Source organism: Delphinapterus leucas, chromosome 19 (assembly GCF_059928025.1).
Source record: "Delphinapterus leucas isolate spDelLeu-1000000601 "Yukka" chromosome 19, BTC_Dleu_Yukka2, whole genome shotgun sequence".
NCBI classification, from domain to species: Eukaryota; Metazoa; Chordata; class Mammalia; order Artiodactyla; family Monodontidae; genus Delphinapterus; species Delphinapterus leucas.
In genome coordinates this window covers 54864300-54887748 of record NC_143147.1, presented here as the reverse complement: position 1 = coordinate 54887748, position 23449 = coordinate 54864300, and the positions used below count along the sequence as shown (strand labels likewise).

General features: G+C 38.9%; 1 protein-coding gene across 5 annotated transcripts in view; it reads right to left on the bottom strand.

Annotated features, from left to right (window-relative positions):
- TLK2 (tousled like kinase 2) overlaps positions 1-23449 on the bottom strand; it is a 105803-nt gene that overhangs the window by 44484 nt on the left and 37870 nt on the right. For 4 of the 5 annotated variants that reach the window (XM_089901385.1, XM_089901384.1, XM_022589085.3 and 1 more), the window contains exons 6-9: positions 22983-23078; positions 12785-12952; positions 1873-1968; positions 173-265 (exon numbers count right to left, since the gene is read on the bottom strand). In XM_089901385.1, coding sequence (XP_089757511.1) covers positions 173-265; positions 1873-1968; positions 12785-12952; positions 22983-23078 — 453 coding nt within the window. The remainder of the gene's footprint in view (positions 1-172; positions 266-1872; positions 1969-12784; positions 12953-22982; positions 23079-23449) is intronic. The other variant, XM_022589087.2, reaches the window with a different exon arrangement.

The following is a 23449-nucleotide window of genomic DNA, read 5'->3' as shown; positions in this document are numbered from 1 at the left end:
TTGATCCTCGTTCCCTACTCAGATTCCCTCAGATTAAAGGAAAATATCCAAATGTTTACTTTTTAACTTTATTATTTGGCTATGGTAATTATCTCTATGATATGTACATAATTCAAATATACATAAAATCAATTAGTGCTGTTATAAAATCTTACAACATTTTAATACTTACTCTTAACAAATCATCTATTCTTCCTTCCTTCTTCTCTAAGTCAGAATTCTTACTGTTTTCTAGTGCAGATATTTTTTCTATTGTGAGGTCAGACTATAAAGAGAAAACAAGTTTAGAATTAGTCTCAAAATACTACATGTCATCACATTTTTCTCATTACTTTTCTGAAAAAAAAGCACTTGCCAACACAACTAGCCTGGAATCGCATGGCTCAAGAATTTAAATCTGCTTTCCTCATCCCATTCTTTAAGCATTATGTTCTGCTACACCTGCCCTTCAAAAATATATTAGCTCTGGAATCAAATATATGAATTTTCAAACTGCTGTGCGCTGAACAGTAAAGAAACATACTACTCTAGAAATGAAACTAACTTTGAATAGAAAAGGCCATCAGAGGAGACAGGACCCAAATCTCTAAACAACAAACATGCCACCTAGTGGAAACAAAGAGTAACCAGAAGGGAGAGATGAACGCTCAACTATCTAAGTCTGTTCAACTATTCAAAAGCTTAATTCAAATAAAATTGAAAATCTGCTCCTGAGGGAACGTTTAGCTCTTGCATCTTAAGAAATTCTCCGGGACTTCCCTGGTGGTCCAGTGGTTAAGAGTCCGTCTTCCAATGCAGGGGATGCGGGTTCAATCCCTGGTCAGGGAACTAGGATCCCACATGCTGCAGAGCAACTAAGCCTGTGCGCTGCAAGGAAAGATCCCGCATGCCCTGCATGCGCAACGCAGCCAAAAGTAAACAAATATTAAAAAAAAAAAAAAGAAATTCTCCTAGATTGCCAAGCATCTGTCTTGAAGGCAACACAGTGCCAACAGGCTTCAAGAAAACCAAGTATAATATTATTGGCTAGCTCAATACCACAAAATGGAGGATATATTCACTATCCTTTTCAGATATTATCTTTGAACGTTCACAACATTCCCTAAATTAAGGAGTTTCTGAAGACTGTTTAAGGAGAAATTATGTTGGTGTGCCACATGTTAAAGAAGTTTAAAACAAGAATCTACTGTATAGCATAGGGAACTGTATTCAATAACTTGTAATAAACTATAATGGAAAAGAATTGGAAAGAAGAATATAGACATATACATATATATGTATAACCGAATTACTTTGCTGTACACCTGAAATTAACACAATATTATAAAATCAACTATACTTCAATAAAAATTTCTAAAAAAAAGAAGTTTAGCTAGGTCTTGCTAAATGAGTATGTACAAGGAAAAAATTAAGTACTTTCACAAAGTAGGGAATTAAGATTCACTGAAGCCTACCATAAGCACTGTCCCAACAAGCGTTTTGTATACACTAAGATAATGATAATCAACCACAGTTTTATAGATGATTTGAACTGAAGAAAACTAAGGCCCAAAAAGATAAGGTATAAGTTGTAGAGCTAGAGTTTGAATCTAGTCCTAGAGGTCTTTTCCCTGACATCATGCTGCAGTATAATCATTTCTGCTGCAATACACCAGAAAGGTAAACAAACACCTCAAAAAGTTAAATTAAAAGCACCTTCCAAACGACTCTAAATATTCATAATGCAAGTTCTGAATACGACACACACAAATAATGAGGTGAAGTCAGAGAAATAAAGGGACAACAAAGGGAGGACCTAGATTTTATATGTAGTTATTAGTATTTATTCCTTGGCCCTTCTTTTCCTCCTCTGTTTAACAATCACTGACCTACCTGGGTCTGTCTGTGCTGGATGGAGATCTGTTTTTGGGAGCTGCAGGAATGCTCTGTGTTGCCAGATCCCGTAGATGAGGGACTGTTTTGCTGAGCCTGTAATAAAGGTCCATCACCAATCACAAGAAAGTTTTGCATCTTTCTCCACAAACATTTGTATGAATGCAAATGATTAACTCTATATAAAACAAACACTTGCTGATGAAAGTCAAAAGTCAGGGCCATGTAGCCAAGATGAAAGTATAAACAATTCCAATGAAAAGTAAGGGCTAGACATGGTAGCTTAGACTACGTTACTGTAAATAGTTAAAAGCATCAAATGCTTATAAATGAATTTTTTTAAATATGTAAATGCCCTTTTCACTTGTACAGTTGATACCTGAACAATGCATGGGTTAAGGGTGCTGACCACCCCACCCACCCCACTGCCCACAGTGCAGTGAAAATCCACGTATCTAACTTTACAGGTGGCCCTCGGTATCCATGGTTCTGCACCTGCAGATTCAGCCAATCTCAGATGGTGTAGTACTGTAGAATGGATTTGATGAAAAACAATCCACATATAAGTGGACCTGAGCAATCAGTCCAAAACCCATGTTGTCCAAGGGTCAACTGTATTTTAATATGCTTTTGCAGGAAAGGCTGGTGAAGCATCCAAAGCACAGGGGATGCTTGTGACTCCAGGCAGAAAGGACTGTGAACTACTATTCAGAATAGCGTCCTAAATCCTCAAACATTATCCATGAACATTCAGTGGTCCAAAAAATCCTGGTTGATTTCCAATACTGTCACTTGCTTACTGTGACTTTTACACATAAATGATGGGGCATTCTAAGGCATTTTCAAGTTTATAAGGTTTAGGACTTAATATAATTCAACTGTTCAAGGATATGCAATCATTAAACAGATGGTCCCCAACTTAACAATGGTTCCACTTAACGATTTTTCAACTTTAAGATGACGTGAAAGCAATACACATTCAGTAGAAATGGTACTTCAAATTTTGAATTTTGATCTTTTCCTGGGTTAGCAACATATGCCACAATACTCTTTCATGATGCTAGGCAGCAGCAGCGAGCCACAGCTCCCAGTCAGCCACACAATCATGAGGGTAAACAACCCAATACACTTACAACCATTCTGTACCAGACAATCACATTGGGTTTTGCTTTCACTACAGTATTCAATAAATTACATGAGATTCAACACTGTATTATAAAACAGGTTTTGTGTTGGGTGACTTTGCCCAACTGTAGGCTAACGTTAAGTGTTCTGAGCACATTTAAGGTAAGCAAGGCTAAGCTACGGGTATGTTCGGTAGGTTTGGTGTATTAAACACATTTTGACTTACAAATGATATTTTCAACTTATGATGTATTTATCAGGACCTAATTCCCATCGTAAGTCAAGGAAGACCTGTACTTCAGAAAGTCCTTTTACAAACAAAATTGCACCCAACACAGTACAACCCATCATAGACATAATTAGAAAATATTGGATATTCTGGGGATTATGGGCTAATGGCAATACAGTATTATCATCTCACCAGAGAATACAGTGTTTCCACATATGTAAATTTTTTGATACTTCCTATATATTCCTTTAATTATTTTCTTATTCATGAACATTAAAACAATGTATAACCACCACCTATTGAGCAATTATCACCATGATCACACACAGTCCTTACAAAACCCTATAAGGTAGTTATTATTTCCACTTATACATAAAGAAAATACAAATCCGAGATATTAAGCACCTACGTGCAGTCACAAAGCTAGTTAGTGGGGGAACCAGAATAGAGGGCTATCTGCATCCACAATACCCGATCTCTATGACCATGGTACACTGATGCCTCACATCAACAGTTACAGGTACTGTTGTGAGCAGGCCACAAGCAAGCTAAGCACTTCATACACATAATTACACTGAGGGCTCACAACAGCCTTGTAAGGTAGGCAGTATTATCATCTCCATTTTTATTTATTCATTCAACAAATACTCACTGAGAACACCCTACGTCTAAGCATTGTGTTAGGTGCTAGGGACACAGTGGCCAAGAAAAACAGAAACAAAACCCACAGACCCAGTCATTACTCTGCCTTATAACGCTTACAATCCAAGAGACGATGTATTAAGTACTCGATAAATACGTGTTGAAAGAAATTGTTAAATAAAAAATCATATAATAAATGCAAAATTGCAATTAGGATACATGCTATAAGAGTACACAGCAGGGTACATAACCTAACTTAATGAGTTGGGGATGAATTCCTTGAGAAAGTAATATCAGAGTTAAGATTTGAAGGAAATAAGCAATCAAAGAAAGGAGATGATTCCAGGTTCTCACATTCCATACAAGAACCTTGGGGGAAGAGAGAAGAATGATGTGGGGATCAAAGAAGTAAAAAGAGAGGAGTCAGTCTCAAAGAGGTTAAACAATGCGCACAGCCTGTAAGTCAGAGCAGCGATTAGAGCTGAAAATGTTCCCCACTCTTTCTACAATGTGGCAAATCTAACCTTGTCTTACCGATTAAGGGTCATCACCACTCACATATTGGGTTTCCCTGGTGGCACAGTGGTTAAGAATCCACCTGCCAGTGCAGGGGACACGGGTTCAAGCCCTGGTTCGGGAAGATCCCACATGCCCCGGAGCAACTAAGCCTGTGCACCACAACTACTGAGCCTGCGCGCCTAGAGCCCATGCTCCACAACAAGAGAAGCGACCTCAATGAGAATCCTGCACACCGCAACGAAGAGTAGCCCCCGCTCACCGCAATTAGAGAAAGCCTGTGCGCAACAACAAGGACCCAACACAACCAAAAAAAATAAATTAATAAATTTATTTAAAAATAAATAAACTCACATATCATACTGCACTATGATACAAGCATTATCATTAGGTTGTTCTTACAACCCTCTCCTTTTAAAATTTCTCTCTAAACAAACATGACTGTTTGAGCAGCTTTTATAATAAAAGCCAATAAGAATCACATGACCTGCTAAAAAGGTCCTTCTATGAACTTCTAGATTTTGGTATATGGGCTTTGTTAAAATGCTTTTTTAACATGTGCTCATTTCTAAGTTTTCTTTCAGCAAACCAATATTGCTAGAATGTGATTCAAGGGGATGTTTCCAAATTAAAGCTCTCTGTAAAAATGTACATATATATAGCCCCATGATAAGAAGTAAATATGTAGAAAGTTAACTGAGGAAGTGGGACAGAGGTAAGGAGGTAGCAAATCCTCATGAAAACGAAAATAATACTTTCAAAAGGTAAAAGAACTACAAAAATAGGCCTTCCCTGGTGGCGCAGTGGTTGAGAGTCTGCCTGCCGATGCAGGGGACACGGCTTTGTGCCCCAGTCCGGGAAGATCCCACATGCCACGGAGCAGCTGGGCCCATGAGCCATGGCCGCTGAGCCTGCGCGTCCGGAGCCCGTGCTCCGCAACGGGAGAGGACACAACAGTGAGAGGCCCGCGTACCGCAAAAACAAAACAAAACAAAACAAACAAAAAAAAGAACTACAAAAATATAAGGACCTACTGTGACAAGTGAATCCATGGTAGAAAAAAATGCTCTAAATCTGATCATTCATTAGATATTAATTATGAACCTCTGTGCCTGGTCCTGTGTTAAACACTAGAAGTGCAACACTGGAAAACAAAGAGAGCTTACAGTCTCCCAACAAGTCCACGATTACAGAATCATGTCCTCGAGAAATGAGTTGTCGATGGCCTTGCTAAGCGGGCCACTGTAGTTGTAAATTTAGTCCAACCCCTACTTTGCAAAACATTCTCCCCAGACTTCCATATTCTTTGTTCCTACTATAAAAGTAATATTAGCTTCTAATTCATGATTACAGGCTGGATCTCCCAAAGTCCTACTGATATTCAGAGATTTTTAAAAAATAAAATCATAATAGCACTAAGAAACAAGGAAGAGTTGAGAATCAGAAATTTTTTAAAACTTTAAATTTTAAGAAACATTCAAAAGCAGCTGGGATCAGACTGACAGAGAAAGTGAAATAAAGAAATTCACTGCTGAAAACATCAGCAGTAAAACAGGCTGGGTCTTTTCAAGAGAGCTCCTCCAAAGCCTCACAATGAGATTTACCTTTAAAAGAACCAGGAGTGACCCATGGGACAACTATCAGACATCTAAAACCTATACGGGGCTTCCCTGGTAGCGCAGTGGTTAAGAATCTGCCTGCCAATGAAAGAGACACGGGGTCGAGTCCTGGTCCAAGAAGATCCCACGTGCCGCGGAGCAACCAAGCCCGTGCGCCACAACTACTGAAGCCTGCGCTCTAGAGCCCACGAGCCACAGCTACTGAAGCCCGCGCACCTCGAGCCTGTGCTCCGCAACAAGAGAAGCCACTGCAATGAGAAGCCTGCGCACTGCAACGAAGAGTAGCCCCCGCGCACAGCAACGAAGACCCAATGCAGCCATAAATAAATAAATAACCTATTTATTTACTTGTAAATAAGTAAATACATAAATAAAACCTATACTGTCCAATAGGGTCCTCTCTTGATCTCTTCCTTGCATAATGTGGGCCCTGGATACTACTGCTTCTGACCCAAGGGTAAAGCACAAGAACTGGTCTCTTAAATAAAAAACAAACATGTAAATATTTTAAAATGATAAATAAGTGGGTCCAGGGGAGGGCTCCTGCTATAAGTACAGTACCCCTGCCCTCCACAACTGACACGATGGAGGAAGAAATGGAATACATCACTAAGAGTGAAATAGTTACCTATCAAAACAATGCCCTCCTTATCTCCATGTTTGTAAAGGAGCTGGTCTTTCTGCCTAGAGTTTGCGAGACGCTTACACAGGGAACACAGTCACCGCCTCCCAACGCCCGGGATGGTGGGCTATTTGCGAAGCAGTACTATGCCACTGCAGGGAAAAATCCATGCCAACAACCTATGTTAATCACCCTAATAGTACTGCATTCAACTAAAGCTAAATATATATTTTTAAGAAAACAAACAGGGTTTCCCTGGTGGCGCAGTGGTTGAGAGTCCGCCTGCCGATGCAGGGGACACGGGTTCGTGCCCCGGTCCGGGAAGATCCCACATGCCGCTGAGCGGCTGGGCCCGTGAGCCGTGGCCGCTGAGCCTGTGCGTCTGGAGCCTGTGCTCCCCAATGGGAGAGGCCACAACAGTGAGAGGCCCACGTACCGCAAAAAAAAAAAAAAACTAAAAATAGAACTACCATAAGACCCAGCAATCCCACTACTGGGCATATACCCTGAGAAAACTGTAATTCAAAAAGAGTCACGTACCACAGTGTTCATTGCAGCACTATTAACAATAGCCAGGACATGGAAGCAACCCAAGTGTCCATCGACAGGTGAATGGATAAAGAAGATGTGGCACATATATACAATGGAATATCACTCAGCCAAAGGAAGAAACAAAAGTGAGTTATTTCTAGTGAGGTGGATGGACCTAGGGTCTGTCATACAGAGTGAGTCAGAAAGAGAAAAACAAATACCGTATGCTAACACATATATATGGAATCTAAAAAAAAAAAAAAAGGTTCTGATGAACCTAGGGGCAGGACAGGAATAAAGACTCAGACGTAGAGAATGAACTTGAGGACATGGGGAGGGGGAAGGGTAAGCTGGGACGAAGTGAGAGAGTGGCATGGACATATATACACTACCAAATGTAAAACAGATAGCTAGTGGGAAGCAGCCACATAGCACAGGGAGATCAACTCGGTGCTTTGTGACCACCTAGAGTGGTGGAATGCGGGGGTGGAAGGGAGACGCAAGAGGGAGGGGATATGGGGATAAATGTATATGTATAGCTGATTCACTTTGTCATAAAGCAGAAACTAACACACCATTGTAAAGCAACTGTACTCCAATAAAGATGTTAAAACAAAAAGAATCTGCCTTCCAATGCAGGGGACGCGGGTTTGATCCCTAGTCGGGGAACTAAGATCCCACAAGCCCACGCGCCACAACGAAAGATCCCACGTGCCACACCTAAGACCTGATGCAGCCAAAAAATATAAATAAATATTCAAAAAAAATAAAGTTGATTACACAAGAGATAATTTGACGTTAAAATGGTATTCAGTAGAAAAAATCTAAAACACAAACTCTTAAGAGTGGTTGTCTGTCTGAGGAACACAAAGGAAAGAATTTTACTCTTCTCCATCACTTCAATTTTTTGTGGGCCATGTGCATGTACTATTTTTACAATTTAGAAAATTATATGCTTATAATTTTAAAAATTAATTTCCAGGCTTCCCTGGTGGCTCAGTGGTTGAGAGTCTGCCTGCTGATGCAGGGGACACGGGTTCGTGCCCTGGTCAGGGAAGATCCCACATGCCGCGGAGCGGCTGTGCCCGTGAGCCATGGCTGCTGAGCCTGCGCGCCCAGAGGCTGTGCTCTGCAACAGGAGAGGCCACGACAGTGAGAGGCCCGTGTACCACAAAAAAAAAAAAAAATTAATTTCCTATGTCGAAATATATAAAATTATGTAACAATACGATTTAAAGGCTCAAACTCATAATATGCTGCCACCTATTTTTATTTATCAATATCTATAGAGCTTTCATTGTTAGCACATATATATCTCACTTCTTTGATCAACTGTAGAGCATTCCACTGTATATATGTATTATATTTTATTTCACTAGTCCTTATATGAAAGATGCTCTCATTAATTCATACGACATATAATTACACTGAGTGTCTATGAGAGCAGATCCAGTTCCAGCACTGGAAATACAGAAGTGAACAACGCAAACTCCCTGACCTGATGGAGCTTACACTCCAGTGGAGGGGAGGTAGTGTGGGAGTGGGTAGTGAGACAAAGAAGTAAATTATAGCAGGTCAGTTGGTGATAAGACCAAGAAGAAAAAATAGGGCACAGGAGCAACACAATGTGTGGGGTGGGCAGGAAGTGGTGCTATTTTGTACAGTGCAGCCTCTCTGATAGGCTGTAAATTTAAGCAGAGACTAGAGAGAACTGAGGGAGCAAGGCATGCTGATAACTAGAGGAAGGATGTTAAGGCAAAGGCAGCAGCAAGCGCAAAGGCCCTGAGGTGAGAGCATGTCAGGTAGTATTTGAGGCAGAAACGTAGGCAGTGTGGATGGAACTTGGTGAGGAAGGGAGGTTAGTAGTAACAGATGTCAAAGTGGTGCGAAAGAGGCCATACAAAGCGTTATGTGCCATTTTAAACACTTGTGAGCAGAGGAGTGGCATGACTGGACTTATGTTTCAATGGGATCACCCTGATCTGTTGAGAACAAAGCCAGAAGCAAAGAGTCCAGTTGGGAGGCTGCCATCATAATCTCAGTGGGAGATTAGATTTGAGTGGTAGTCATTAAGGGGGGTGAAGTGGCAGGATTCTGAACATATTTTGAAGTAAAATCAGTAAGACTTGCTGATGGGTTTGGAATTGGGGTGTAAAAGAGATAAGACTAGAATGACTCCAAGATTTTCAAACAATTAGAAGAAGAGAGTTGACAATTACTGAGATGTGGAAGAAATGGGGGTCTGGAGTGGGGGAACAAGATGAAGCATTCAGTTTCAGTCATGTTAAATCTGATATGCCTATTAGACATAAAGAGGCAACTGACTACATAGGTCCGGAATTCAGGGCTCGGCTCTGGGCAGGAGATATAAATTTGGAAGTCCTCTACATATAGGTGATAACTGAAACAAAGAAACTAAATGAGATTCTCATTACAGAATGAAGGTAGACAAGAGGTCTGAAGACTGAGCCCTGGGGCACTCCAGTGTTTGGAGATCCGGGAAATGAGGAAGAACCAAAAGAGGAGAAGCCAAGAGAAGACCATGTGCTCGGAGAAGAAGGGACTGTGGCTAATGAATTATATTGAATAAGTTCTGAGAACTGATTGCTGGATTTAGCAACATGGAGGTCACAGATATCCTTGTTCTAAGTTCCTCTGAAACACTGTGGAGGGACACTGCTTCCAGATTTTTGCAATTTATAACAATACAATAAACATCTTTGTGTAGTTTTATGGGAATGGAATTTCTGGACCCAAGGATGTGTAAACTTAACACTGAGATACATTACCAACTTGTCCAAATGACTGCACGAATTTATAGTCAGTATAAAACTGCATGTGTTGGGGCTTCCCTGGTGGCGCAATGGTTGAGAGTCCGCTTGCCGATGCAGGCGACACGGGTTCGTGCCCCGGTCCGGGAAGATCCCACATGCCGCGGAGCGGTTGGGCCTGTGAGCCGTGGCTGCTGAGCCTGCGCATCCGGAGCCTCTGCTCCGCAACGGGAGAGACCACAACAGTGAGAGGCCCGCGTACCGCAAAAAAAAAAAAAAAAAAAACAACTGCATGTGTATCTAAACTATTACCTGCACTAGGAATTATCAAATTTATCAATCCTTGCCAGCTTGATAATTCAAAAGAGTTATTTTATTTTGTATTTCTCTATGGCTGAAGTTAAGCATTTTTTCTTGTTATTAGTCATTCGTCTTTTCTTCCTCCTGTAAGACTGCCTCTGTTCATAGTCTTTGTCTTTTGTTTTTTAAAGGAAACTGCTTGTCTCTACCTATTAATTAACATTTGTTATATATTAATGTTAACTCTTTTGCCTTTTTCCTTTTTTATATCACTAAGTTTACATCCCGGCTGGAACTGCAGAGAAGCAAAAAGAAATAGAACTGGACTTCCCTGGTGGAGCAGTGGTTAAGAATCTGCCTGCCAATGCGGGGGACATGGGTTCAAGCCCTGGTCCAAGAAGATCCTACATGCTTCAGAGCAACTAAGCCCATGCATCACAACTACTGAGCCTGTGCTTTAGAGCCCGCGAGCCACAGCTACTGAGCCCACGTGCTACAACTACTAAAGCCTGCGCACCTACAGCCTGTGCTCCACAACAAGAGAAGCCACCACAATGAGAAGCCCGCGCACCACAACAAAGAGTAGCCCCTGCTCTCCGCAACTAGAGAAAGCCCGCATGCAGCAGAAAGACCCAATGCAGCCAAAAATAAATAAATATATTTATTTAAAAAGAAAAGAAAAAAGAGAGAGAAACAACTATACCAAAGCTTCTAGGCCTTTGGTTTTTATACTGCTTCCATGTTCCTTCTTCAGACATGATTATTTTCTTACTCCTCTGTCATCTCTCTTCCACATGAGAGCAATCTGGCTGTAACATGTGCAACTCCTCTGACAGCCTGAGTACTAGGTGACAGGACTGAGCAGGTGGTTGTCCTTCACGTGTACCCGCCCCCAGCCTGCATGCCCATACCTCTGACGGAAGGCTCGCATCAGGGGAACGCGTTCTTGCTAATCAAAATCCTGTGTATTTGACTATGTGCCTATCACACAATGAAATATATACGTACATAGAGAGACAAACATTTCTCTAAAACAACACTACTGCATTCTCATACAAACTATTCCATACTATTGTCAGGCCCACTGAAAATACTATGCTGATCAATTCTCCCATTTTACGTCTTGTCTCCTTTGCCACTGAAGCACAAAATTATACTGTCTTCACACAAGAAGTTTCTCCATTCTTTTGATGTTAAACAACAACAACAAAAAACTGTACATTTTTAAAAAGCTGTATTACCTCTTTTTTGAGTGAAAGCAGTAATAACTACAAGAAAGTATTCCAAAGCAGAGAGATGGTGGGCCATTGTGGTGGCAGTGGAGACGGTAAGAGATGGTCAGATTCTGGATATAAGTATATTTTCTGATGGATTAGATGTAGAATGTGAGGAAAAACAGGCATTAAGGATAAAGCCATGTGTATTAGTCCTCTATTGCTCTGCAACAAATTACCCCCAAACTTACAGAACTGTGAGGTAATAAATGGGTGCTGTTTTAAGCTGAGGAAGGAAGGAAGGAAGGAAGGAAGGAAGGAAGGAAGGAAGGAAGGAAGGAAGGAAGGAAGGAAGGAAGGAAGGAGGGAGGGAGGGAGGGAGGGAGGGAGGGAGGGAGGGAGGGAGGGAGGGAGGAATCGATTCAAATAATACACAATGATCCCTATCTAATTATATTATTTTTATCTCCTTTCCTTAAGACACCCACCATTCCATGGCCTTTCTTAATACAATCACATGTGGGTTAATACCAGAGATTAGAAATTTATTTGCTCAGAATCCACAGAGCAAATAAAGAGGAAACAGATTATTACTGGAGAAAATGAACCAGTAAGAGGGAAAGAAATTTTGATCAATGGTGACGTCAGCTCTGAATGATGCCCCTAAAAATGGAGGAATAGGGCAATGGGGCTTTCTCTTGCTTTATACCATCCTTGGCAACAAACACGTACTTGGTAGGGCAAAGAAACCAAGAAAAGCAACAACTTTTAAGCCAAGCTGCATTATAATTCGGCAAAAAAAAAATGGGGGTCAAACATTTATAATAATCAAATTCTTGTTCTTCAAGGAAGAAGAAAGAAGCAAGCTGAAAGGAGCAGACATGGAGCCAAATCTTCTTGGAAAAAGTAACTGTGCTAACACTCTGAAGAAGTGAGAGAAGGCAAGCATGTAGGTTGCCCAAGTACCACACAGGGGGAAATGACTAGTAAGCATGCCTGTCCCCACATTAAGATTTTATTAACTTGAATATTACTTTAAATAAGTGATGGCTGGAGTTTGGAGATTTTATTTTTAATTCCAATGGAATTTGATTCCATTATTACAATTATTTTCTTTTCTTCTTTGTCAACCTAAGATTGTGTTGTCCTTCCCATGGTACACGCAGACTTTGACAGAGCAGCCTCTCAGCCCCCTTGAACCAAGCAGGGCTGAGTACAAACACATTCCTTTAGAAGTAACACAGAGTTAGAAATCATCATCTGTCTACCGAATCAATTACTCAAACCTCATCTTGGAGCTCCAGGAAAACAAGGATCTGCACAAACTTAGCCTTAGTACTCACTGAAACAAAAGTGAAGCAGAGGCCAGCTCCCCTCTGTGCCAGCTGCTCTGTGTCGAGCCGAGGTTTTGCCAGCATCACTGACATCAGGGTTGGCAGAGCAGACTGCTCCTCTGATACCTCCTTTGCAGCACTGCCATCTAAACCATAGAGGGGCTGTTCTACTCGCCGCTGGAAAACATTAAAGAAAACACACAAATTACATGAGAAAGAAAATCTGATACTGCCAAAACACGCAAAAGATTAAAACACGGTTATCAGATGTAAGAAGGATTTTTTTTAAAAAAAACACCTCTGCAAACAAATATGGAAAGCATAATAACATTATCACTGGATTATGACCTATCTAAAAAGCTGAGTTAGTATCTTACTCAAATTCCATAAAATTACATTTTAATGGTTCTATATTTACATAACTCTGAATTTGCAGGTTACTTTGTAGAGTTCAACGAACAACTTCATAATACCCTCAATTCTACAAAGGAAATGCTACTTCTCTCCTCTAGATTAATAAAGATTAAGGCATTTGTCCCCTACTCTACAGGTAGAACTTATTTTCACTCTATTCTATTCTCACCCTACTATACCTATACGCAAAAATATAAAATAAATACAAACAAAAGAACAATATACCACAATTATGTACGGTTTATTCCAGGAATGTAAGGATAGTTCATTATTCTCTCTACTGATGTAATTCATTAAATTAATGTGGGGGGTGGGGGTGGGCAGGGAATCAAAATTCTTTCCTTTAGACGCCAAACAAGATTTGCACATTGTTGGGCAATGCTTAAAAAAAAACACAGAAACTGGGAGTATCCATGTTTAACACAACAAAGAGTATTTTTTCAGAAATAAACATAAATATAATTAATGGTGCAATACTCCAGGCACTTTCATTAAAATTGGGAACTAGACAGGGGTTAACACATTAATATCATAATCATTCACCATTATCATAGAATTTTTAGCCAAAGTGATAAGGAAAACAATATGAGGTATAAATATTAGAAAATATTAAACATTAAAAAGTGTCACTTTTGGATGATATAACTATTCACAAAGGAAACCAAACAAATCAACTGAAAAAGAACAAGTAAGGGTTCAGTAAGATGTGGCCAAATGTAAAATAAATACACAAAAATCAGTAACTTCCCCGCATATCACAACTGACTATAATCTGAACAAGTAGTAACAGAAGAAAAAGCAGATTCAAAATATCTGTAAAATACTTAAAAGGAAACTTAAGAAATATGCAGATTACACATTAAAAAAACCCCACAGCTTCACTAACAAATATAAAAGATGATCTAAATTAAATGGCAATACCATGCTCCTGAGTTAAAATTTTACACATGTCAAATTTCTCTAAAAGCCAATGCTTACTTAGGGCTTTTTGTGTATTTTTGCTTCTGTTTTTGTAAGAGAAGGTGTTGTGGTAGTATAGAGATCGTCTAGCTTCTCTCTTGCTCTTTCGGGGGAATGTTTTATGGATTTTCACGAGTTAATTTTGAGGTCCACTTGGAAAAATAATCAAAATTAGCCACATAATTTTTGATAAAGGGTATCAGGGAACCTGACCAGCTATTAAAACTTACTGCAAAGCAACATTAACCAAAGGAGCGTAACACTGGTACAGGAACAGACAGATTGATCAGTGGCACAGAAAATTCAGAAACGGACCCATATAAAATGGATGCATAATTTGTGATTATAGTGCATTTCTAATTAGTGGGAATTTCTTACAAAGATGATAGGATATGTGTGTTGATATTAGAAAAAAGGAAAAGTAGATTGCTTCCTTATAGCATACATAAAAATTATAAGAAAATATAAACAAATGCTTTTATGACTTTCTAGTGGTGAAGGATTTTTTAAACATGACAGTAAAAATACAAACCATATAGAAACATCTAAGAGTAAGACAAAACCAGTAAGTCATGAAGGAAAAACATTGATAAATTTGACTACTTCAAATTTTTTGACTTCTGAATGGTAAAAGTCAACATAAAGTTAAAAAATAAAGTACAAACAGGCAAAAAATATTTACAATATAAATGACAATGAGTTAACAATCTTAATAAATAACACGCTCCTACCCATCAGTAAGACAATACACTAATAAATAAATAGGCAAAGGAACTGAGTAAGCATTAAAAGAGAAATCCAAAAGGCCGTTAATCATAGGAAAAGATGTTTAATATCACTGATGAAGAAATGCAAGTTAAAACAAGGTATTTTCTCACTGGCAAAGATTATAATGATAAAATTCAGTATTAGAAGGGTAGGCAGAAATTGGGACTCTCAAACTGCTGACAGCCTGCTAGCAATTATGTGGTGACATTTATTTTATTTTAAATTGACACACAGTTGATTTACAGTGCTGTGTTAGTTTCAGGTGTACAGCAAAATAATTCAGTTATATATATACATATAAATAACTATAAATATTCTTTCTCAGATTCCCTTTTAGGTTATTATGAAATATTGTGTACAGTTCCCTGTCCTATACAGTAGGTCCGTGTTGGTTATCTATTTTATATACAGTAGTGTGTTGTATGTTAATCCCAAACCCCTAATTTATCCACCCACCCTTTCCCCTTTTGTAACCATAAGTTTATTTTCTACGTCTGTGGGTCTATTTCTGTTTTGTAAATAAGTTCATTTGTAACATTTTTTTTTTAGATTCCACATATAAGCGATATCATATGATATTTGTCTTTCTCTGTCTGGCTTACTTCACTTAGTATGATAATCTCTAGGTCCATCCATGTTGCTGCAAATGGCAATATTTCATTCTTTTTATGGCTGAGTAATATTCCATTGTGTGTTTGTGTGTGTGTGTGTGAGTGTATACACACACACTACATCTTCTTTATCATTCATGTGATGACATTTTAAAGTGAGCATATTCTTTGATTTGGGAGCTATACTTTGGAAATTTATCCAAAGGAAAAACATGCATAAGTACAGATGTATATACAAGGACATTCATTACAGCACTACTTACAGAATACAAAATGTTTAAGGCTATTGATTAATACAATGAAAATGAGGAAATCTACTACATGAACATACATGTATACACATATATGCGCACTAAACTCTTTAATAATAGTTCTTGTGGAAAGGACTTTATATTTTACCACTTCTCAACTGTTGGACTTTCATAATCAGCATGTATCCCTTTATCAGGGAAATCTATTTAATACTTTCATTTTAGAAAACAAAAGTAAAAGAGACTAATCAAAATGATCCTGACAAAAAATTTATTTTTAAAAGAATCTGAGTAGAATCTACCGCCTTAAAAATAACACTCCTGCCCTAACCAATAAAATGGTTTAAATTCAGGCTCCAGAATACCTGTAATACTCATTCACAATATTCTCACTACTTGGGAGACTGTATCATTGAAGCTGCAATATTAAAACAAACCATTCTGTTATACATTCAATAAATATGTGCCAAGGGCTGAAAGATCTTTAAATATCTCTGGAATATAGCAGGCTGGGATGTTTGTACCAACCTCCCCTTAACTGTAAAGACAGGACAAAATATAAAAAAAAGATATTAAAAGCAATGAAAAGTTGATAAAATAGTAGGGGTCTGTCATGGTAAAACCTAAGGGAAACAAAGTCACATCTGCCCTAAGAGTACCTGCAGATCTTGAATTTCCATTTCTAGGGCACCATGTTGCCAACTTGATAGTCATAGGCCAAAGCCCACCCAGAGTAGGGGGTTCCTTATGAAACTCTTCCCACTTTAGCTACACTTCCAAAGGGTTACAGCCTCAGGGAAAATGTAAGCCAGAAGAAACATTTCCCCTGCCCTCAGGGAGCTGCAATGAAGTTGCCTTGGCCATGCAGGTGGTGGAGGCTCCCCTGAGAAATGTTAACATAATTGGAATCAATAATGCCTGGGTGGTTGAAAGAAACAAACAAAATAAGCAAACCAAACAGACAAAATGCAAGCCATGAATTCAGTAGTTTGTAGAGATGGGTAGAATCTCTAGGCACTTGAAAGAAGCAAATAAAAATTCTCCCTGGAGGAACATATCTTATTCTTGATCTCAAAGAAATTTCACAAATAATTTTTCAAGAACAATGAGCAGCACAAAGACAAAAAACCAATAGCATAAAAGAAATAAAGCCCTGAGCAACAACTAGGAAAAAGAACAGACAGCAGAAACAGGTTCAAAAAAACCTTCAGGGCTTCCCTGGTGGCACAGTGGTTGAGAGTCCGCCTGCCGATGCAGGGGACACGGGTTCGTGCCCCGGCCCGGGAGGATCCCACGTGCCGCGGAGTGGCTGGGCCTGTGAGCCATGGCTGCTGGGCCTGCGCGTCCGGAGCCTGTGCTCCGCAACAGGAGAGGTCACAGCAGTGAGAGGCCCGCGTACCGCAAAAAACAACAACAACAAAAAAAACAACCTTCAAATACAAGAATTAACAGACAGGTTATAAAACAACTATGTCTACTAGATTAAAAAAATAAAAGACAAGTTTGAATATATCTGCAGGGAACATAAAATAACAAAAACTAAGAATTCAATGGGGCAAATTAGATACACCAAAACAGAGAATTTGGGAACTGAAAGGCAAGAACTATCCAGAATGGAGCATACAGAGACCAAAAGAAAAAGAAGTTAAGGGGCATGGTGATAAAGTGAGACAGTCTAACATACGGTTAATTGAAATTTTATAGGTGGAGGAAAAAGGAACCAGGGCCAAGATAATATCTGAAGACAATGGCAAATAATTATTCAGAAATGGTACAAGACACCAACCCACAAATACCAGAAGCCCAACAAATTACAAGAGAAAATAAAAGGATGCATCATAGTAAAACTGCAGAACACCACATATAAAAATGTTAAAAGCAGCTGGGGATGGGGGGAAGCAGAGCAGATACTTTCAAAAGAAATAACAAGTAAATGAAAACTGTTTTCTCAGTAGTAACAATGGGAACCAGAATATGGTAATTATACACTCAATTGTGTGAAAAGATAAAAAATGCCAATCTAGAAATATAGAGAGCATAAACATCTTTCAAGAATAAGGGCAGGGCTTCCCTGGTGGCGCAGTGGTTGAGAGTCCGCCTGCCGATGCAGGGGACACGGGTTCGTGCCCCGGTCCGGGAAGATCCCACATGCCGCGGAGCGGCTGGGCCCGTGAGCCGTGGCCGCTGAGCCTGCGCGTCCGGAGCCTGTGCTCCGCAACGGGAGAGGCCACAACAGTGAGAGGCCCGCGTACCGCAAAAAAAAAAAAGAAAAAGAATAAGGGCAAAATAAAGTTATTTCAGCAAACAAAAACCTACAGAGTTAACCCCCAGCAGATAAACACTGTACTAAAAGAAAACTAAAGGACCACTGAAGGCAGAAGGGAGTGACTCTAGAGTGGAAGGTGTAATATGTAAAACGGGAAGAAGTGCAAAGAGGTAAGTATATAGATAAATCTAAATGAACACTGACAGTGTAATAACGATGTTTTATGAAGCTAAAAAAAAATGGCAAAATATAAACCTACACCAGCACCACCAAAGCAGTAGCACATAAATGGAATCAAGGTTATCATATATTTGGGAGGAGGGCAAAGATACTATTAACATCAAACTTTGGCATATTAAAGATACCTGTGGTAACTTCTAAGAGAAACACCACATAGGACCTACATACTAGTGGAGGAGAAAAATATGAAATAATTTTTTTTAATCCAAATGAAAACAAGGAATGAAAGAAAAAGTAACATAGAACAGGTAAGATAAACAGAAAATACATTAAAAGCTGGTATATTTAAAACCAATATAATGATAAGTTTATTAAATGTAAATAGGATAAATACTGAAGTTTAAAAAAGATTTTTTTTTTGGCCGTGCCACGCAGCTTGCAGGATCTTAGTTCCCCAACTAGCAATCAAACCCGGGCCCCAGCAGTAAAAGTGCCAAGTCCTAACCACTGGACCGCCAGGGAATTCCCTAAAAACGATTTTAGACTGAATAAAGAAAAAAATTTCAACTATATGATATTTGTCAATACGCTGATAACAAAATAATGAAAAGTTGATAGTATAAAAATGGAAGTATTTACACCATACAGTGGTTTGGATATACTAAATATCAGATATACTGCATTTAGAGCAAAAAGTATCAGAAGGAATGAAGAGAATCACTTAGTAATACATAAAGCAAAAATATATATACAGGAAGAAACAAACTACTCCCACAATCATGAGAGTCATAAATATACCTCTCTTAGTAACTGATAGAACAAACAGCCAAAAGTCAGAATACAGAAGATCTAAACACTGCGATTAAATGCCATGTTTAACAAAATTATCGTAATGACAAAACTAAACTATTTTGTTTAGGGATGCATATGTGGTCACACTATAAGGAAAAGCAAATGATAATCACAAAAATTAGAACAGTGGTTGTTTCTAGGGTATTGGGAAAGGGCTGTGATCAGGGAAGGTTTCCAGGGTGCTGGAAATATTTTACTTTCTGACCTAAGTGATGATTACATGGAGTTAACCTCATAATGATTTCCTGGAAACATTTTTTGTGAAGGGTCAGATAGAAATACGTTAGGCTTTTCAGGCAACATATCATCTCTGTGATATATATTCTTCTTTGTCTATACAACTCAAAAAATCTAAAAATCATTCTTAGCTTGCCAACTGTGGGCTGTAGTTTACCAACTCCTGCATAGAAGGCTCACGGTTTATGTACTTTCTTGTATTTAACAAAAAATATAAAAGAATCATTTAGGGGGAAAAATGCTAAAGTAATTCTTTATCCATTCTTCCCCTTTGACAAATAGTCTTGAGCCCCCACTGTGTACCCAACACTGTTTTGGGTGTTACAGACTAAAAATTGAACAAGATATCTATTCCATGTGAAGGGGGGGAGGACAGTTAAAATGATTACGTCTTTATGTAATAAACACTGTAAGAGATGGAAACACCAGTAAATAAAACAAAATCCATGCTCTCTTAAGATTAACATTCTGGTGGAAGAAGCTGGGCAATAGACTAAGTGTATAGTTAAAAATTAAGATATGTAAATTATTAAATAAAAATATTAAAATTATACCACACAACGACAATGAATGATCTACAGCAACACACAGTATGGGTGAATCTCACAAAGGTAATGTTGAATGAAAGAAGCCAGACACAAGAGTATATACTGTATGATTCCTTTTATACAAAGTACAAAAACAAAAAAACCCACCTGTACTGTGAGAAGTCAGGATAGTGGCTATCCCCAGTGGCAGGGAGGGGGCTAATGACTGGAAGGGAGCATAAGGGGGTTTCTGGAGGGCCTGGTATTTTGTTTCTTGTACTGGTACACAGTTTGTGAAACTTCATTAAGCTGTAGACTTACATGTATACACTTCTATATGTATAAGTATGAATCAATAAAAAATTTACATACATATCAAAATTTAAATACATATGTCAGGTAGTAATAACTAAGAATTAAAGCAGGATTAGGGACAGAGTTACAAGGTGAGAGGGACTGATATTTAAAGAAGTTGGCCAGGAGAGACCTCTCTGATAAGGTCATTTTTGAGCAACAGCCTGATGAAGAGATTGCTAATCATGCTATTCCTGGAAGAGGGAATAGCAGGTACAAAGGCCGTGAAGCAAAAGAGTGCTTCACAGTGTTCAAGGAACTTCAAGGAGGCCAGCATGGCTGGAGTGGTATGAGGGTGAGAGGGGAGCAGATGGAGTCAGGCAGATGGGGGGAGCAAAAATCATGTAGGAGCTTCTAGGCCATGTAAGCCCAGAACAGTCTGGACTGTTTTGAGCAGGATCTGTCTTAATTTTTTCACAGAATCATTCTGGCTACTATACTGAAAATAGGTGAGACACAGGCAGAAGCAGGGAGACCACTTTGGAGATTTAATGCAGAGAACCAAAAGAATAGAAAAAGAGCTTGGGATTTGGGTATTTTTTAAAAGAAAACAGGATTTATTGACAGATTAGATATGGGGCATGAAGTTATGATCTGAAAAACTGGACAGAGTAAACTGTCATTTACCAGGACAGGGTAGACTACAGGAAGAGCAGTTTGTTGTGTTGTTTTGCTAGTGAGCAAGAGTTCCTCTGTGGACGTTTTTAAGCTGCCCATTTAGTTATGTAAGTGGAAATGTCACGTAGAGTTGTATATGTAATTTTCAGGGAAACCAGTGCCCAAGTAAAGGGCTGGCAAGTTCTTTCATCCTAAAAGGCAGATATGGATAATGATACAAGTAACTTGGTAGATTTGGCACAGGTGCATGTGAAAGTTCTCTTCTGATTGCTTCTACTTTCTCAGGAAGATGAAAAAGTAAAGCCATTAGTTGAAATAGTAGAGGAGGAGGAAGTGTTGCTGGAGGCTTGCAGGAAATGACAAAAATATGAAATGTTCATCTAGGAAAGGGAACTAACTATGGAAATATAATAGGACTGGCAGCAACGAGGGGGTTCATGAGATTGGTGGTCATGAACTTAAAGTGAGATCAGTCAGCATGGGTGTATGTGTTTTCCTCTAACCATGCTGAGCTGCTTAGACAAGGAAAAGGTGGAAAATTAGATAACCAGGGCTGAGTTTTTTCAGGCAAATATGATAAAGAGAGAGTGGGGAAAGGGAATTGAAGGGTATACACAAATCAGTAACTATAACAATGAAACACAGAATCTAAGTTAGAAGGATAAAGAGCTTCTCAGTGCAATGGAAAAAGGAAATTAAGGCTTGGTTCCTATTTTAACACCCAAGATATACTTAGATTTGCATAATAATGATGAGGCCCCCACCACCATTCATAGAGGTGGCAGAAATGTCTACAGATCATTGAATCATCTCTTTTGTTTTCAGGTAAGACCTGACTTAAATGGACACATGATAGATGGGTGGTACACTACTAAAAACCAAATGAAAAAAAAATATTTTTCAGGGAGAGAAGAGTAAGAGACAACAAAATTCTACAAATCATATTCGTCCCAAATAGATAATTCTGCAATCTCATTTAACATTTTAAAACTTTAACTGGTTTAAAACTTAATAAAAATATAGATATAGGCCTCCTCGAAAGTTATCTAACAAACCTCAACCTAACCAAACAGATCTACACATCAAACATTTCTAAAATTTTTAAATATAACAAGGATGACAAAATAATAGCAAAAATTTCAAGTTGAATACATTTTCCTAAATGCTTTAATAATTATAATCACCCTAATGAATGCATGCTTTCATGAGAGAGAAGAGGGGAAGGATATTTTAAAATACTTTAACAATACAGAAGACTAAATCATTTAGGAAAAAAGTAGTATTAATCAACTCTGCTAAGGCAGAGAAAAGCAACTTTCCTAAACAGAGACCTAGGATGAAAACTCCCTTGGATCCCACAGCAATACCTGAAGCATCAGTAGACATAATACACTCTTAAGTACAGAGTTCTTACTGGTATCAACAAATTATCCAAAGGCGCTTGAGCAAATTAACACAAAACCCTACATTAGCTAGCTCAGGGATTCTCAACCTTGGCACTAGTGTCATTTTGGACTGGATCTTCGTGGTGGCGCCTGTCCTGTGCACTGTAAGATGTTTAACAGCATCCCTGGCCTCTGCCCAGTAAACGCCTATGGCATCCTTCCACTCACCCTCTATTTCTGACCAATAATTACTCCAACACTGCCAAATGTCCCCTGAGGGGACAAACTACCTCCAGTTGAGAACCACTAACTTGGCTATAATGTTTTTAAGAGTTTCAGATCTCACTTATAGGCAGAAAACAAACCTATCCCAAATTTGTGTAGCTTTAGCTTCTCTACTACATCACTGAGTAAGCCTTAAAAATAATTCAAATGCCAGGAGCTGACCAAATTTTTTTTAAGGAATTTAGTTATAGGAACATTTAAGTCTGGCAAGGATAAAAATCTAATATTTGGATTGGAAATCAGTTCCTTGACAGAACAATGAGTTGCAGGCCTAGAAGTAATTTATTATACTGGGAGAAAAGGGTCAGCTCTTATAAAATGTAAATTTACTGATACAGATTTGAATCTAAGTTAAGTGATTCATAGGTAATGCTATGAATGTTTCTCCTTAATGCCTCATTCCCCTTGGGTAATTAACGGAAGAGAAACTTCTGCTCGAGTGTTCCTGGGCTTCTTGTCTCCTACAACAGGTGTCAAATTTCTCCAGGTGAATGCTTACCGGTAAGGGATTGGATAAGGAATGTTGCGGTGAGGATCGTGCAACTGGTGGAACACTTCTGCCAGGGCTGGTTCCTGGCCCGCTTCCCCCAGCAAACTGGCCAACAGGGAAAAATGGATATGAATAATTCACAACAGTACTAGGCTTCAGATAAGGAGAGTAAAAGATTAATACACAAACAGGTCTTAATTATATACGGCCCCTTTAAGTCAATATATCTTATTCTAGAGAGAAAATGCCATATAAGTCAAATTCTGCTATCTTTTCAACGAGATTTTAAGGAGGAGCTCCAGCAGAAATGTACCAAGATATAAAGAAAACATGGCTAGAAAGCTGAAGGTACACATGGTTTTGAAAGGACATAAGAGAAGAATGTTTTCCCTTCTTGTCTCAAAATACACGAAGCAGGAATATAGTGGTACAGTGGATGTTAGTGTCTTCTTCAGTAACCACTAAGGATGGGTCAG